This window comes from Echeneis naucrates, chromosome 11 (genome assembly GCF_900963305.1).
Source record: "Echeneis naucrates chromosome 11, fEcheNa1.1, whole genome shotgun sequence".
Taxonomy (NCBI): Eukaryota; Metazoa; Chordata; class Actinopteri; order Carangiformes; family Echeneidae; genus Echeneis; species Echeneis naucrates.
Genome location: NC_042521.1, coordinates 3,478,707 through 3,490,737, shown reverse-complemented (window position 1 = coordinate 3,490,737; position 12,031 = coordinate 3,478,707). Strand labels below are relative to the sequence as shown.

General features: G+C 45.1%; 1 protein-coding gene across 9 annotated transcripts in view; it reads right to left on the bottom strand.

The window, feature by feature from the left end:
- The window catches only part of pleca (plectin a), an 83,894-nt gene that overhangs the window by 30,195 nt on the left and 41,668 nt on the right, over nucleotides 1-12,031 (bottom strand). For 3 of the 9 annotated variants that reach the window (XM_029514931.1, XM_029514932.1, XM_029514939.1), the window contains one exon: nucleotides 170-231. In XM_029514931.1, coding sequence (XP_029370791.1) covers nucleotides 170-231 — 62 coding nt within the window. Of the gene's footprint in view, nucleotides 1-169; nucleotides 232-2,329; nucleotides 2,454-5,624; nucleotides 5,791-9,246; nucleotides 9,529-11,592; nucleotides 11,675-12,031 lie in introns of those variants that run through there. The other 6 variants (XM_029514933.1, XM_029514934.1, XM_029514940.1 and 3 more) reach the window with 5 other exon arrangements.

Below are 12,031 nucleotides of genomic sequence, written 5' to 3'. Positions count from 1 at the left end.
AATCTAATTATCATTACCAGGTGAGTTGTGGAATTAGAGTGAGACAGCACAGCTGTTAAAGGTCTTTTAAGGACATCTGGAGTCTTCTGTTTGCTTTCTTTGAAGAGAAATTTAGCCAAATGTACAGACTGAATTTGTATTAGTGACTGAAGGTGAAGTAGCTTCTTACCTTCACCAGGTGCTTGTTGACCCATTTGGTGAAGGTCTTTTTCTGGACTCGGTCCCGTTCATCTGCAGAAAGACAAAATGAAACAAAGGCTCAGTTTAAATACAGCAATTCTTCAGCAAGATCCACGTACTTCTAGAGGCTTTGGATAAAAGCGTTGTAATTTTGTGGGAAATGTATAAGAGCCTGAAGAGTTTAATTGGTGTTCCTGTCCATTTATCATTGTACAGAAAGCTTTCGAAACACAAACAATCAATAATTCATCACTGATTATTTGTGTGGATTTGATTTTTGCTTTCCTACTGACGGTCTTGTCTATTATGACAACTTAATGTGTTTTGATGGAGATTGATCAGTCTGAAGGAAATCACAAGTCTCTATAAATCTATTTCAATCACACAGTGAAATGGTTGGAAATCAATCAGCTCTTAAAACTATTAGGCTTTTGGACTGTGGCCATTTCAAACGAAGCAAAGTGATTGTCATTATAGTTGTGAACCAGAAGTGGAATATTATTTTTCGAAGCCAGAGGGAACATACACATAAAAAAATTGAGTAAACTCATAAAAAATAAACATAACTTTGCTTTCACATACAGACTTCCCCCCCAGTAATCCCACAACCCCTTCAATTAATTTTGTGACCTCAACCAATGCTTCAGAAGATGAGAGCATAAACATCCAAAACCGAAGTTCTGCTCCCACATGTGATGGGACCCTACAGGGAACAATAACTTGAATAAATAAATAAATAAATAAATATTTTTCCCAGAGCTGCAGACGATCTGATTAACGAAGCCAGAGCACTGAACATGTGACATCACCAAAAACAAGAAAGATGTGGTTGATGACTCCGGCGGCAACCTGTTCTCTGTCTTATAGCGGTTTAAAACACGTCCATCAAAACAAAAAGGGAAAGGCATCGCACATGTCAGGGGAAACCAGTAAATTCCCTCTGACATCCCTCAGATTAGCACCTTCTCAGCAACATGTCTCAACTCGTAAGACTTCTGCTGTTTTGGTTTTGACTTCACAGTCTGATTATTCTAAACAGGGTTTGCGCATAACGGCAGGTTGCGTGCTGTGCCATGTTTTGGTCACCTCTTCCCCGCTGAGCTTCAGAGATTTGACATGGCTGGTTGTCAAACCATGTTTGTGCCTCAGTGTGTGAGGAGAAGTGATCAGATGGAAAGGGAACAGAGAAACCAAAGGAGGGGACGACATCCCTTCGTGCCAACGCCCTTTTTCATGGTGGCATTAGATGAGTCACAAAAAAAAAAAAAGTGACTGTTTCAGAATCAAAATGGGGAAGTGGAAAAAACCCTCAAAAGACAAAAAATTGGACATCTGCATGACTCTGCATCCACGTGGTGATCAAATCAGACACTTAAATAAGGACAACCTGGTGACACTTTAACTGTTATTTCAGCAGCTCGCTGCCTCTGAAGACAATGTGAGGAATAAAAGTCGGAGGCTGAAAGCTGCTGTTAACATTCCTGACCAGAAAAGTAAACTTCACCGATCTCTCTCCAAAACGAGGTGGCTGCTCGGCTGAGATTTGTGGCCCGGAGCGACAGACTGAGCCGAAGACGTTTCTGCTCATCTATCAAATCAAAGTAACTCTGAGGATGAGGTGTGAGATGTCAAGTGAACTGACAGAGCAGAGTGGCTGCAAAATAAACACAAAATCTTTTTACATATATATAAAAATTTACGATAAACACTTTACTGCTTCACGCAGTTGATTATTGCATTAGAAAACAGCGTTTGGTCGATTGTAGAGTGCAGCAACAACCAGTTTAATGCAACGAAACAGTTTTCTCCTCTTTCACCAGTTTTTCCTTTAAAAATGGGTGTCAGCTCAGTTGACCAATAAAAAAAGGAAAAACCGTGACACATGAAGGGGAGTGGCCCGTTTAATAAAAGGGAGGCAGAAGACCACCAGGACAGACAAAACTAGCTCCTGAGCCACATTCAGACAGTAAATTACCGACTTTATACGCCCTTAGATTTTCGATAAACATCTGTGGGGCAGAGCTAAATACCAAAGACTTCAAAACTAGTGATAAATTCAGCAGTTGAGAGAAAGACGAACTTCTAACTCGTCCCAAATCAAATAATTTAACTGAAGAAAGCAAACGCAGGAAAACACGAGAAGCTCTACCTTTCTTGTAGTCCATGGCCCTGAGCATCCCCTGGTAGTAGGACTCGTCTATGAAGACCCCGTCACTGCCCACGCTGTCAGAGGAGTAGTTTCTGAACCTCTGCTGCATCGCCATGCTGGCTTTAAGTCAGTGATCAAAAACAAAGATAAAAGCCTCTGCGGGCCGACGTTATCTCCTGTTTGAGACTTCTACTTCTCCTTATTGCCTGAGAGGCTGTTTCACAGTGAGGGATCCTGCAGTTAGATGGGAGTGTTCAAGCCACCGGTTCAGTTCCTTAAGTCTTACTCCCTTTTTTTTCCTCCTCCTGTTCTCTGTTTGCTGTCTCTCACACTCTATGCTCCCTTTTTTTCTTTTTCACCGGCACTTGCAAAATGTTTGCCTGCGGGCTGCGATGTCAGCGGCTGTCATTCACCACAGAGTGGTCTATAGAGGGAGGGAAGATTCCCCAAGCTGGCCCAACCCCACCCACCTAACCACACCTCAGCAAAGACCCTCACAGACCAGCCAAACTAATCAGGCCTTTGCACTACTAACATCCAAATGCTCTGATAAGGTTGGTCACGCTTTAACAGAGCAGCAGATTGAATCACAAAAGTCCTCCTGAGATAAACATCTTTTTCTGACGACTATTTTCAATCTAGGGGGGGGCATTACTCTATTCAGCCCAAGCTGCGCTCTGTGGGTTCTCCGGAGCTTGTAAACCCGAAATGAACTCCACGTGCACAAGCCAGCAGTTGCAAAAGTGTGCAGTCGGATGCCTGACGGCTGGACGTGCCAGAGAGCATTAGGACGCTGCCAGCAGGCGGCAGTCAGTGGAAACAACGTTTGTGGTCATTTCTCGTCACAGTACAATCAACAAGAAAACCTGGAGCAAGAACTCGTCCTGCATCAGGATGCAATTATGGTGAAACTGGCACCGAGAGCTTCGTTTCCGTGCATAAGAGACAGCAGCCGTTTTTCTTCTGAGTGGGACGAGGGGGCTGCTGTCTGTGGGAGGGAGTCCAGCAGAGAGAAGAATAGAAGCATTTTAAGATTTCTAACGAGACTTGACTTTCATTTCAAGCATTTGGTTTGAGTTATTCTTCTTATAGCTTCTGCTGGGCCAGTTCATTTCCACATATAACAGGAAAAAAAAAGTAAAAAGACAAAAGGAGGCTGTAAGCTTTCGCTTTAAAAAGACTCTTAATAGTAACCACACTGCTGCAGAAATGATCCCAGAGACAAAGCAGCTATTGTGGGCTTTGTGCAGAGTGACAAACATTGAGTGTGTGTCTGGTTGCATGAGAGCAAAAAGAAAAGCAGGATTGTTACGTTTGATTATTGTCCGTGAAATAAAAATTTTCAAACAAGCTGTCTGAGAGAAATCCTTTGTCCCAGAAAGAAAAGACATGTTTTTTTTTGTTGTTTTGTTTTTGGGAAGGCAGCAAACTTTAGACGCTCAGCTGCTCACGCTCCGACAAACAGAGCACCTAAACACCTGAAGCTCCTCTCACCCTTGGGAGCATCAGTTTTCTGTGCAGATACTCACAAAACACTGTAAAGGAGAGATTTTTTGGATGCCAACGGAGGGAAGCAGCTTGTTGGGACTTGAGAAATGGAAGCTACTGATATTTAAGCCAGCACCAGACTTTAATCTGACCATATAGGCTGAAAAATGAACCCTGGAATTCAAAAAGAGTGCCTTAAGATCGAAGTTAGCGCCGATTCCTTCCATAGAAAAAGAAAAGTTTAGTTAATTATGAGACTTAAATCCAGTGTGGAGAATCTCTCCAGATGTTTATTGCAGTTGCCGAACTGCTGCAGTATTGTTCCCATGATGCAATCACGGGACTAGTTTTGATTTATTGATTTCATTCTTAATGTTTGCGATGTGTGCAGGATAAAGAGCTTTCTGATATCGCACATCATCACACAGTGCAGGACTGTGTTTCCCTGTTAACTGATAACATGCAGTGATTAACCTGGTTCAGAGAGAGCTGATAGGAGTTTTACAGTGACAGCTCTGCCGTGACAAGCTCGCAGCTCTGCCGTGCATTCTTGAAGAGGGCGCGCTCCCACCCCCCCCACCCCCCCAGCCTCAAAGACAAGGGGAGCCGCCTTTCTGCGATAACCCGACCCCAAACAAACACTCCCCATCTGTCTGTTTGTCTTTGCATGTGACAGCATGTGATGAGGAGCCCACTGAGGACCGGAATGTGAACTGACCCGAGCTATCCTCTGGCTCGCAGGTCTTGATGAGGCTCATGATGGAGGGATGATGGTATGAATTTTGGATGCTTCAGGGAGGGACTGTGCCAAGGTGAGGACTGGAAGCCCCGAGGCATTATGGGGCTGAGCCAACATGTAGCTGGCAACAAAGGGTGAAAGTATGCACTACCACAGAAGATTACAACTGTGAGGAATTTATTCTTCTACAAAACAAATTGAGTGCTGACAGGTGGTAGAAAAGAAAGCCTGGAGGCGCAGATGGACATTGAATTCAGGTAACCCGAAGAGCGAAAACCCTGAACTCCTCGAGTTTGTTCACATCGTGATCTCCCTCCATAATTACCATTATCCATCTCACATTATCACTCATGTGTACCAAAACGCATAATCGGTCACATGTGGTGTTTACAATCTTGTGCTGACAAAAATATGAAAACTGGATAATTGCTGGATTTATGATCTTCATGTGCGACAGGATAAAGGTATTACTCCAGACTGTCTGTCACCCCCTGCTGCTGGAGGGGCCGCACTACAAAACATGAGGAGGGCCTCGTGTTTACATTCACTCTGCTGAGCTGGTTGGTGTTTTCAGATTCAAGCTGTGATCGTATCAAAAGTGAGCACCAGTGAAAGAAACAGGCTAATTCCCTTCAGAGCTCCAAAAACCTGGAACTTCTGACTCAGTTAATTATTATTTAATCTGCCAATTATTCGCTTCATTAATAAAAAGTCATAAAAAGATAAAACAAAAAAGAAATGACAGGATCAGAAATGCTTGCTGGTTAAATTTCTTTGTCACTTGATCAGTTAATCATCTGAGCACAGTGGAGTAATATTTGCTTTGTGATAATGAAGACAGCCCAAACTGATAAAACGCATTTGACATGTGTTTGAGAAAAGCACTTCAAATGTTCAAAGCTCTGGTCAGAGACTTTCTGCGCGTCCTGTCTTTTGACCCTCGGGACTTGCTGTGTTGTGGGAGGAGGCATGGATAAAGTTAACATCCCCACCAGCAGCAGCAGCCCCTCCCAAACAGAGCCTCCTCCGGTTACGGCGGCGGCGGACGGAGACGGCGCTCGGACCTACCTGCGCAGCACATGCGGCTGTACAAATGAGGGCCCACTTCCCCGCAGCTCATTTCGTGGATGTAATTGGTTCGTCGGTATACAATCCCCCCCTCCAGGCCTCCGTACCACGGCGGCACGGCGGCGCGCATCGTCTCCTCCACTCCGGCCATCCTGCGCTGAGTCTTTGCGCCGCGCGTAAACGCACCGGGTCCCGGGACTGTGTGGAAAACGCCCCCCGAGTAGTGCCAGCCCTCAAAACTTCTCCTCTCTCAGCCCAGAGCACATGGAGAAGGAACAAAAAAAAAAAAAAAAAAAAACAACCCACACACACACACTGGGTCGTCTCAGATTGCAGGCTGTCGGTCACAGACCCGGCCCTCTTTTGTTTTGTGTGCTGAGATGAAGTGATGAGCTGTCGCCTTTGTGCGTAAAAACGAGCTGTGCCATTAAAGCGCGTGTGGGAGGGACAGCCCATAAACACACACACACACACACACACACACACAGGGCTACAGAGCCTACTGAGGACGAGCACTCCTCAGTCCTTATTTTAGTCTGCGCCTCTCCCAGGGTTACATAACCCCGCCGGCCCTTAATGCAAAGACGGCTCTTCTCTGCTGTGTGCGGGAACACTGCATCTCTCATCAGGCGGTGTAAACTCATAACTGTCCCTCCACAACCACAACAGCTGCTGCCAGATCCTGCTTTCTCTTTGTGTCTTAAAAACGTCACACTAAAGTTTCGTTATACTGATAACAGAAAAGTAACACCTCTTAAAATCTGAATATCTTACAGGGATATTCGATCACTTCCTTATAAATCAAGTAAGTCCATTTTGTTCGTTGTTTTTAAGGAACTCACTTCTGAAAGTTAAAGCCAGTTTAACTGTATTCAAATTAGGTTATTAGATGATCAAAATCTGAGTCACAGCATTCAAATATTCAGACAAACCCACCATCTGTGTTCAGCCCCAGCCTTCAAAAACATCCATACATGAATCGAATTCATTTGTCAGAGACACCACCGCTCGTTGAATGTGTGTCTGAGTGTGATTCAGATTTTTGGAGGGTTTAGAGTGATCTGAGTGTGTCCAGGAAACACGGCTGCTGGTTCTTCACCCTCTGAAATATAAACACAGATGGGAGCTGCCCCCCCGTGAAGCTGAGCCGACGGTGTGGGAACACAACGTGCTGCGGTCGGTGTGTTGTGTGACAGAATCCTGGAGAGGTTTACCACTGATGTGCGTTTTGCTGTGTTGTGTTGGTGTTTGTGGACGGCATGTAAGGACAGCGTGTTTTGTTCCGTTTTTTTTCACTTTTCAGTCAGAGGAGTCTGTCATTAAAGCCGCAGTGAAATGAGACAGAAAAAGTGAGTCACAGCTGCAGACCCGGAGCCAAACCTAAACCCGATCCTGCAGCCTGCTGTATGCGGCATGCAGCTTCGCAGACACAGCCGCCAGTTCGATGGCGCATCCCTGAACACTGGCGGGGGCAGATTTGGGTGCGGCCTCCTAAACGGATTAGACATATTCAGCGTTGAGGCCCACGTTGTAAAGCTTCCAATCCTCAGAGAATTTAAAAGATATTATTCAAAGAAACCTCGAGGTTTCCAAAACTGAAGTCGGTGTGCTCAAAGTCAACAGGAGCCTCTAAGTGTAGTCATAAAGGTTTTTAATTCGCAGAAACACATAATGACTCCTTAATTATCTGTACGCCCACACAGAGCTCAGATTCCTTTCGGGTCCTGAGGATCAGCACGAGGCCTCGTGAAGGGAAACCAAAGACCTCCTGGTCCAGTTTGTTACGGCTGTAACCAGGAAACACGGTCCAGGGTTTCTCAGTGTCAAGTTTACTACCATCAGACAGCCGGCATGTGTGAGCTTTTTTTAACCCTGGTAGGGTGAACTCCCTTTTACCTACTTTCATCTTGACACTGTGTCAAAGGCACCTTGCTGCTATAAAGGTCAGCTTGCACAACAGGACAAGTCGTGTCCTTACATCCAGTGTGCGACACTGCAGTTGTTTGACTTGTGCTGGGCCTGTAGTGTAAATAATGACCGCACGTCCAGAAGGATAGAAATCAATGCGGACGCCTCCCTCCCCCTGTTAGAAATACATCATCAAAGCACAGATGGGTGCTGGGAAGTGGGAATATGCCCAGTGCCGATGTACAGGGTGTAGTCGCAGTCTGCACTGCGGCGAACACAGCGCTGAAAGCAGATCTCCTCAGATGCAAAATGGTTTGGATATTGACAGAAGGTGGAGATAAGGATGCGGCCTGCTTTTTCAACGCAATGTTTGCCCTCAATTTACCAGTCAAAAGACTCTCCCAGACAGCCCGACCTGTGCTCCACAGTTTAGGGAACACACACGGTCGTGACAATCAGATTAATCTAAATGAATTTTACAGTTTGTACTTTTGTTCTTTGATTTGCATATTAGTGCTCTGCACATGCAGAGAGGCTTCTTCTGTCTGTTGTTTTCCTAATGATTTGTCAGTGCCATGACAGTTCCTCTTCCTGACATAAACTCGGGCAGGTCACGGCTGTGAAAACTCTTATCTAGTCAGGGTGTGTCTTCCTTGTTTCGCCTTGAAAAGGATTGTAGAGTTTATTACGAGACCACCGGGAGCGATCTGGTGAAAGTACAGTTCCTGACTTGCCTTCAGCAAAAACAATCAACAATTCCAAGTTGGTGTTCTTCCTTTCACAAACAATATAAACCTCCCTCCTTTGAAATTTTGACCACCTGAGCAGCTACATGCAGGTTATTATGAGGATATTATTATTAGGATACTTGAGTTTTTCCATCTCATCGTAAATTCTGGATTGTTTCTGTGCCCTAAACTAGTTTGTAATGATGCTTTCAGAGGCAGAATAAAGTCCTTTATGTTACCCTAACCTGCAGACTGGCTGCCTGGCATCCTCTAATTTGCCTGAAGGTGTGTCGCATTGACAGCCACCATTGTTAGAAGTTGTGTCAACATGAGAATGCAGCGTCCCAAGGTGTGTCTGGTGACACTGAAAGCCACAAATGCAGGAAAATATCTTTCAGGCTTGTCAGTGGGTTGATCAGAATGAAATGCAATTTCTTTCCCCCTTGAGGCACAGGATTGGTTTCAGATGATAATGCACTAAACCTTTAAGACAAAAAGCATTCCAAGGAGAAACTGGCCAAACAAGAACGTCAACAAGACAGGATTAACCAAAACTGAAGTTAAGATGTTCTGAGTAACTCACATCAAGTCATCCTGAAGACCCAAACAATTCAAGCGTGACAACTACAAATCTACAAAACCAGAGCCTGGATAAAGTGATGACTTCCAGCAGAGGAGGTGTGCACAGAGAAACCCCTCAGCTGGGCAGAACAACACGAGCTCTGACGTCACCAGATTACAGCCAGCATTTACAGGGTTAAGTGCAACATCTCTATAGCCACAGGAAACTGAGACGTGTGAAGGGAAAAAAAAGAGGGGGGAGTGAGGAAGACGCAACGAGCACAACGAAAAGCACTCCGGACAGGAGAGAGCAGAGACGGCAGACGAGGACAGCCGACAAGAAACGATTAGCGCAGAAAAGCTTTTGATCCGCCTCCTTCTTTAGACTGATCCTGAAGTCGGCGGGGGGGTTTTCTGGCTCTTACCTTGCTTCTTGCGTATTCTCCACTGCCAGACTACGATCAAGGTAACAATGTGGCCCACAACCACCAGGGTTGGGAACACATTTCCATGGGGGCTTGTCGGCATCGGGCCTCGTACAAAGTGGAGAGTCCCGGGATCTGAAAACAGGTGGGAGGAGGGAGGGAGGGAGGGTGGGGTGGGGGGGTGAGGAGCGCTGGGTGGGGGTGAAAGGTGAGGGGGAGTTGGGGGAGGGGCGCCTAGGGGTGTGGTGCCATCCAAGACTTTAAAACCAGCGCTGCAGCCAAGTTGTCCGCGACTTTTACAGGAGAGAGAAGAAGGAAAGAGTGCGCCCCTCCTTCTCCTCCGTGACTCACTCCTCTGGCACAAGAGGCCAGTCTGGCTTGCCTTCCCTCCCCCCTCCCTCCCCCACTCCCTGCCGCCCTGTGCTCTAATAATTCCACTCCGTCTTCCTGGTCCTTTCTTCTCCGCTCTTTAAAGTTGCAACTTATTCTAGAACCAGATCTACTTCTACTAGCGACCTTGTTGCTCACCTCCTCTTCCTCCTCTGAGCACAAGCGACTGCTGGTTTTGCCCTGCAGGAGTTGGCTGCCTGCTTTCCTATCGCTGTGCAGCCTATCTGCAGGAGTTAATAATACATAAGGTTGTTTTGTGAGACACACACACACACACACACACACACACACACACACTCAACTCTATCACTCTTGATAAGAGCTATAACAGTGCGAATGAGAGCCACCTTGATCCAGGAGTCAAAGTTTCCAACTCAGTAATTTTGTCAACCCTCCGAAGCCCTTTTCAGTTATTTTCCGTCGTGGTTTGCAAGTCGCAGACCATCCAAGCCCAACCCCTTCCTCTCTTTTCCAAATGTTTATACTGAAGCCATGCCTCCAGTCCATTTTAATTTTTCCCTCCTCACACACACTTACGCACAAAAATAAATAAATCACCCACTCACTATCAAATCATTCTCATTATATAACTTTACGATGTTAATTGTTTCCATGTGTTTGGACAGCGTTACCAGCTCCTATACACATCTCAGTGTCTCAGCTATTTAACTGAACACACTTTAACCACAGACTGTTGAAGTGCTTCTTTTTAACCCCTTATATATGAAAAAAGAGGTCCTCTTCATGTTTCTTCTGGACAGGCCCTGTTATTACAACTGAGAGTGACCTCCAAGGAAAAAAAAAAAAACATTCTCCTCAAATTAGACCTGACCTTCTCAAACCTGCCAATCAGCCAAACATACAACAGTTGGCTGTCACAATACGACCGCCAGTAGCAACCTGTTACTGCCAGCTATTGATAGCTATCATTAACTATTGAGCTGCATAAGGCCTGACAGGAGGATCAACGAACTAACTGTAAAATACACACACACTGTTAAGACATCAAAATAACTGCACTGCAGGCAAAACATTAGAGCCAGTGTGTCTGTTGTCAGGACATTGTGCAGAAGAGTGCAGAACGTGTCAAGCAGAAACCCAACACCGTGACCGATGTCATGATCCAGCAACGTGATGCTTCATGCAGAAAATAGACTTTGCAACACAGACCTACAACTGCCTTTGACTTAAGTGTCATTTATAAACAGAGGACAGTTCAGATTCCTGACCTTGGACATTGTGAAACAAAAAAAACAAAAAAAAAAAAACTAACAAAAAAAATAAATAAAATTCTAAAGTTGCCCCTAAAGACCAGAAGCTAAAATCAGAAGCAAAAGGATCAGAGAAGAAGAAAAGTTCATTGTGAGACGATGGTTTCATTCTGGATGAAAGCCTTACATGACCCTGATATGAAAATGTCAACCAACTCCCCAAGGTCTTAGAACCCGGCAGTTTAAATTGGTAATTGGTCACAGAGAAAATCTGGGAACAAAACCAGGGGAGCGGTACAGATGTCAGCAGTAAATCCATTCCACCACTCCTTCAAGGGAGGAGTCGGCCAACTCCCCCTCTCTTCACATGTGTTTGCTCAATGATTCCCAGATTCTGATACATGCCCTGCATAGTCAGCGTGCAGGCAATGTGGTCCTTTTTCCCAAAAACTTCACAGTTTGATAAGAAGTCCTTTTGATTTCAGCTAAATGCCTCAATCACGAAAGAGAAAGATTTCCCTGAGAGCACTGATAGGTGAGCGATGAGAGGAATGTCACAGATGGTTTTAATCTACATTCTTCTAAAATGCTGCCGGTGCCGGGAGCTGGGAGTGATAACATTCAAAACACGAGCATTTAAACTTTATTTCCTTTATTCCTGCGCTAGCATCACCATGTGCAGTCAAAGAGTCTGAGACAAAAAAAAATAAAATATGTATTTAAAAAAAAAAAAAAAAAAGCCTACCGTCTCGTGGTCCTGAACAGAAACAGCAGCATAAGTCCATCTTCAGACAGCGTCTTCACAACTTTTAGAGAAAATACTGAACTGCCAGGGAGTCAAACTGACCTCACGACATTGTGTTCTGATGAAAACCAGGGGGGCGTGCTGAAAAAGCACCAAAAAAAAAAGGAAAAAGGAGAAACAAAGAGAGGAAAAAAAGAAAAAGAAAAGGAGAACCGGAGGCTCGGCCGGGAAGTAAAAACTAGACAGCGCTGCGAGTTTGATTTAATTTGTGAGGCTTTCCTCAGTGGAAACAGCATCTCATGCGTGGTGGTTTCTGACGAGCACTGCTGGATCAGATCCATGTGCAGGACTGCAGAAACTCCCAGGGACACATTCACATTTTCTTACAGGATTTAGACAAAGAGCGGAAAATCTGATTTTCGCCAGAGAACTATAATAA